The sequence below is a fragment of the Camelina sativa genome, chromosome 3, assembly GCF_000633955.1.
Source record: "Camelina sativa cultivar DH55 chromosome 3, Cs, whole genome shotgun sequence".
Lineage (NCBI taxonomy): Eukaryota > Viridiplantae > Streptophyta > Magnoliopsida > Brassicales > Brassicaceae > Camelina > Camelina sativa.
In genome coordinates this window covers 12,562,531-12,563,575 of record NC_025687.1, presented here as the reverse complement: position 1 = coordinate 12,563,575, position 1,045 = coordinate 12,562,531, and the positions used below count along the sequence as shown (strand labels likewise).

Here is a 1,045-nt window from a genome sequence, read left to right as displayed (position 1 = left end):
AAGACAGAAGCTTAACACCTGGATTCTTGCCAACAAGAAGATATAGCAGACATATGCTGAATTGGCCAAGTACCTGCAACGCATTTCATGCTTTCTAAATGGATCGCCAAAGTTTAGTAGACTAACACGTTCCAACCCATCAACGAACACATTTGAACCATACATGCTAATCGGCTGGGAGTGATTGGTGGTATCGTATACATTGACAAGAATTGTTTGCTTGCTAGCTAGCTGCTGAAGCAAGTTTTCCACCAGGGACTCAATGTCAAACACTCCACCAAGATACCTTCAGTGCCATCAAAAGAGATCAATGAGCAAAGATGATATCTGTCAATCTTTTGTGTGATTTTGCATGTAATATCTAACTCTAATTATTTATTTAGACGCCTATGCTAACACACACCCATTAGTAGCCTCAATTCTCTCTTTTGGCGTTGCATTTGAAGGGAGATCTCTCTTGTAGACTGCAAATGTAAGGATCACCCCAAGTCTATTTGTCTTTATCAATGGAAAAGGAGCTGTCAAAACCCCTTTACCTGATCTCCTCGCCCGCAACACATTTTCGCGGTCTTCCTGTCAAGAAGAATTCAGCAAGATTAAGTATCAGTTAAAGTAGTGGTCTAAACTGTACCTAAAATGATCACAACAACTTAATCAGTAAGCAGAGATTGAAATATGAACTAGCTATGCCAGCAGAATTCCCCGGGTAGTGAGTGTAGACCATAATTGTGAACTACATTAAAACAGTAAAATAAGAACTAGTTATGGAGCTTACTTTCCCAGACAGCATATCGAGAGAAACTACATGAGAAACAGTGTCCTGAGCAAAGATGACTGGAGCATACTCCTCTTGAACAGGGGATGGTTCCAAAGCTTCCGGGTCATATTCATCCTTATGAACTGGATTTTGTTCAAGAGAATCCATCCTCCTAATAGTCCAACCTTGTTGCCTCTCAAATTCTTCCCTCTCTGAATGGAGCACTCTCATAGCATATGCGACCCCGCTCGTGAGAGGCCTCTCAAAGGAAGTTCTATCAGTGTACTC

General features: G+C 41.3%; 1 protein-coding gene across 1 annotated transcript in view; it reads right to left on the bottom strand.

Moving 5' to 3' along the window:
* LOC104776780 (histidine kinase 3) overlaps positions 1-1,045 on the bottom strand; it is a gene marked incomplete in the record, with an annotated part of 7,527 nt that overhangs the window by 3,748 nt on the left and 2,734 nt on the right. The window contains 3 exon segments of the mRNA XM_010500903.2: positions 74-286; positions 404-573; positions 776-957. Coding sequence (XP_010499205.1) covers positions 74-286; positions 404-573; positions 776-957 — 565 coding nt within the window.